General features: G+C 40.5%; 1 protein-coding gene across 2 annotated transcripts in view; it reads left to right on the top strand.

The window, feature by feature from the left end:
* LOC126395298 (3'-5' RNA helicase YTHDC2) overlaps positions 1-4,907 on the top strand; it is a 150,746-nt gene that overhangs the window by 47,721 nt on the left and 98,118 nt on the right. For both annotated transcript variants that reach the window (XR_007570428.1, XM_050052656.1), the window contains exon 5: positions 2,871-3,073. Coding sequence is in view for 1 of the 2 variants with exons in the window: in XM_050052656.1 (XP_049908613.1) it covers positions 2,871-3,073 (203 nt within the window). In the remaining variant the exon portion in view is untranslated. The remainder of the gene's footprint in view (positions 1-2,870; positions 3,074-4,907) is intronic.

Here is a 4,907-nt window from a genome sequence, read left to right as displayed (position 1 = left end):
GCGCTCCGAGCAGTTGGGGGGTTCGGTGCCTTGCTCAGGGGCACCTCGGCAGTGCCCAGGAGGTGAACTGGCACCTCTCCAGCTACCAGTCCACGCTCCACATTTTTGGTCCGGACGGGGACTTGAACAGGCGACCCTCCGGTTCCCAACCCAAGTCCCTATGGACTGAGCTACTGCCGCCCCCAATAACGTTTTGGTAACTATATATAGTGACTGTGACTACACACAATAACAGAGCCAACAAAAACAATGCGTGACAAATTAAAAAAGGCATGAAAACAAGCATATAACTCACCTCTCAATCAGCAACATAGCCATCTCGGCGTCTGACTTGCAGCCCTCTTTTTCCATTAGCTCTCTCCAACGCGAAAAAGCCGTGCTCGGTCACTCTCTCTGTTTTTTATTCCTGGCATCCTCCGACATCATCCTCTTAGCCTCAGCCATGTTTGTAAACACTAACTAGCCGGGCTAGCCGGCTTCTCTTTATCCAAAAGCGTGCCGTAAAGCCGAACGTACTTCTCGCGAGAGAGCCGCGTCCTGGTGCCAAAAGTTACATAGTCTAAATGCAGGCCACCGGGGCCGCTCTGTGGGAATGGGAGAGGTGCCATTCTCTCTGTAATAATCCAGCACACCAATAGATAAACTTTGAAACTGATATTTTAAGGTGAAAATACTACATAGTATTGCTTTAAGGAAAACTCCTCTTTCCATTCAATAGCCTGCCACAAATTTACGCATCACTACATTCCAATATATGCTGCCATCTAGGTAAAAGTGCTTTCTGGTTCCGGGGCAAATAGTGTGCCAAAGGTCTAGGGCCCACTAGTTTGCTCCGAGCAGCGCAGGTATACAAAGAATCTGCCAACCATATGGTCATGGCATCCACATTCTGGTCGAAGCTGATGTTGGGTACTTCCAGTGAATTTACATTGAGAGCAAACTGATCTGTACTGATATTCATGAAAGGCACTGGGGCTGTCAGACTGAGTCACAATAGAATGCATACATAAATCTTGAGCACACTGTAACAATATCTTTGCATTAATAATTTCTTCAGGGAACACAAGTTCTATAGACATGGGGCGTGATCAGAGGGCATATCAGTGTTTTGGTTCACTTTAAAGCTGTTAACACAGTTAATTTAGCGAGCAGAGATTAAACAGTAATCCATTTCTGAAATCCATTTTTCGCTCTTGCGTTAGGTTTGGGAACCAGGGAAGGAGTAAGATGATGTGTGCAAGTTGTTCACAACCAATAGATCATTATCTTTGCAAACTTGAATACTACTCCTTCCATTGCTATTTACTGTGTCATCAAGAGGCTTGTAGTACATATTATTACTATCTTCAAGCAGCTCTTTCACCTTGTTTCCACACTGAGTGTTCATGTCACTAACCACGGCATAGTCCATGGTGTTGTCCTGAGCTCTAGTCTGGATTTCTGAAAAGCTTACATTACAGAAAAAAGGTAAATCAGTGGTATATACAGTAGGCTCCACCAAACATAACACTGGGAACACTCTGCAGTTGAAACCAAATTTGCCCTTGAGCTGACATAACTGTTATAGTATACATATCATGTTTGAACAGTGCAACGGCACCTCCTCTCTGACTATTTTGGTTTTTGGCTACCATAGGTATAAATCCAGGGGTGTGGGTCACATGAGCTCTTTTAATTTATGTCATGGTCCCTTAGCCACCATATCACATTTGAGTTTTCCAGCTTAATACTCAACCCATTGACATTCCAGAACCCGAGTCTTGTATGTTTGGACCCAATTGCTGAAAAGATGACACAAACTTACAGACCACCTTCCCATCTCTAGTTACAGTGTGTTTTGGGTAGTCCACTCTGATTGTACACTGAGCATTAGCAGGAGCTGCCCTCTCAGCTTTTACAAAATCTCGCCTCCATGTAGTGTAGATCTTTCATCACCTAAACTTTTCTGCGGTCTTCCTTAGAGTCTTTAAACTTCCTGGCATTATCCAACACAGTCTTTGCCTCTGTTATGGTATTAGTAATCATCAACAAAGGCTGAGGTGGTGAGTTTTCATCCCTTGGTTTCCCAAGCCTCATAATTTTTGCAGGAACAACACCAGGGCACCATATCTCCATTAATATGTCTTCAACATCAGCTGCATACTTTTCCCAGCATTTCTCTCCTTTTTTCTCCGCCACCCCTGTGAAGATAAGGTTTCTCTCTCTGTCTTTGTTTTCCAGATTTTAAAGTGCATGTTGCTGGTGGGCTACAGCTGTCTTCACCATGCTATACTACTCTGTCACAGTTGCCGTTTGGGGTCTTATACTTTTACTTTCTGCACTTGCTTCAGAAAGTTGTTGCTTGAAGATCTCATTTTGAGCCCTGAGATTTTGAACGTCCTTGTCAAGAAACTCTTGTCTGGATTTAAGCTCTTGTATATCCTGTAAGGCCTGCTTCAACATTGTGTCACATTCCTCTTCTCTGTCTTGGTGGACATTCAGCAAATCCAAAGCCTTTCCCAACTCAGACCTTAGTCTGTCTTTTGTCCTTACATGGGGAACATCAGCACTTGTCAGACCTTCTCTTGTTGACATGTCAGTTGTTCACCTAAAAAAAACAGAGTGCTTATCTTCACTTGGTGGCACACTTTATTGCAGATATTTGTTGGATTGGAGAGCTGAATTCATAAATTTCATCGCAATCCTGTTTCAAGATTATATTATCACCCAGCCCTAGTTCCAGCGTGAACACTGCCAGGACACCAATCAGTCTAAAGCATCATACCATAAAAAACCAAGCCTAAGCATTTCAAGATGGAAAAAATATTAGAATGTCAACTCAAGAGGTGTGGTTCACAGTGACATGTAATATTCTTCTGCTCTTTCATCAGATAATAGTTATGACAAGAACAAGGCAAGCGGCCGCTTAAACAATGGCATACCCATGGTGCCTCGGAGGAGGAATCCGTCAGAACTGGACAGTTTTCGATGCTCTCTGCCTGTGCATGAACGCCAGGAGGAGATCATCCAGCTCATCAGAGAAAACAGGGTGGTGCTGGTAGAGGGAGAGACCGGTTCTGGAAAAACTACACAGGTGGGTTTGTCTGATAGAGAGATGGTCCAACACTGAAATATTATATAATAATATCTACTAAACTCACTGAGATAGAATTTTGTACAAATATTTATGGTCCCCAGGGCCCAGTATTTCAAAGTGATCTGATAGGATTATCCTGGCCAGATTGGATTAAATCCTGATCTGATCTGAAAACTGGGTATTTCAACACAGATCAAGAGAATCCTGACCCCATTGATCCAGATAAAGGCTGCATTTGGGTATTTCAAAAGTTAAGGCAGAGATCTGGACCAATTTGATAACAAATTTCAGGTGGATCCCATCTCAGAGGTGGATTTGACAAAGCCTCAGCTCCACTTCTCCTAGATATTGTTACTCAAGATGTTCATTACACTTAATCTAAATTAGTGTTTTAGTTGCAAGTAATTTCAAGCATAGAAAAATATTGTTTGGCCATACTTCCTGAAACTGCTATAAATAAGAGTAACAAATACAGACATATTTCTCAATGTCTAGTTTTACCTAACATTGTAACTTGTTTGTACCAAAACATCCTACATATTTTGTGGTCAGACAAAGGCAAGGAAATGCAATGCAAAGCAAATTTATTTGTATAGCACATTCTTTTCTTTACATAGAGTCCAAGAAACAACACAGAGATTAACATAATAAGCACATGGCAATTCAAACAAAGTATTAAAAAAGCAATTAGAAACAAAATGTAAATCAAAATAGTGAACTGCATAATTCTTACTGGTACTGTGTATTTTTCCTATATTGCAGCAGTCTGCTCTGCACACATGTAAAAATTAAAAAAAAAAGTCTGCTGTGTTGGCAATAACATAACGTTAAACTCTGAACAGGTTGGTGTTTAAAGAGTTCATGTATGACATACTTCAGATTAATTACCTTTTAAATTAAACCATAGACCACAAAATACATCAACAAAGCCAGCTACCTTGCTAGCCTGCTAGCTACTTAACATGCAAGTCAATGGAGCCGCGTTAGCTACCGTTAGCATGACCTCGGCTCAATTAGAGATCGGTACGTTACCAACTGCTCCTTTCGTGAAGTAGTCCGCCATGTTTCAGATCCGGGGGTGGAGTCGTGAGATTTGGAAATCCATATCCAGTCAGATTGGGATCAAAGTGATCCACCCTGCCAGTGTTTTGAAATACCCAGATAAAGTCAGCAGGATCACCTTGATCCCTGACTGAAAAAAGGAGGATTTCATTATCTGGAGTTTTGAAATACTGGGCCCTAGTGACGAAATACCTGCAAAACTAATGACATTCCCATCTGCCTCAGCTACTTCGTGTTTAATGCTAATTAGAAAATTTTAGCAGGCTCACACACTCATAGGCTACGTTCACATTACAAACAGATGTGGCCCAAATGTGAGTTTTTTTGCTCTCATGTGACACAGATCTGACTTTTTCAAAGTAGTGGTGACACAGAAATACAATTTCTTTCCAATCAGATCTAGACCACTTACATATGTGCTTCTAAATCCGATAGATATCCAATCACTGGCCATGCGACCATTAGAAAACGGTCACATTGGAATTCATGTGTGTTTTTCACCTTCATCAATGGGTTCTCCATGTTATATATCACTTCTAAGTAGGGGTGGGCTATATGGCCCTAAAATAATATGACAGTGTTTTAGAGTATTTTTGCGATAACTATGTTCTTGACAATATAACAAATTAGTCAACATACATACATACATATATATATATATATGTATATATTATATATAAGTATATATATATATATATATATATATGTGTATATATATATATATATGTATATATTATATATAAGTATATATATATATATATATATATAT

This window comes from Epinephelus moara, chromosome 9, assembly GCF_006386435.1.
Source record: "Epinephelus moara isolate mb chromosome 9, YSFRI_EMoa_1.0, whole genome shotgun sequence".
NCBI classification, from domain to species: Eukaryota; Metazoa; Chordata; class Actinopteri; order Perciformes; family Serranidae; genus Epinephelus; species Epinephelus moara.
Note: the sequence above shows the minus strand (reverse complement) of the source record. Positions and strands in the feature narration are given on the sequence as shown.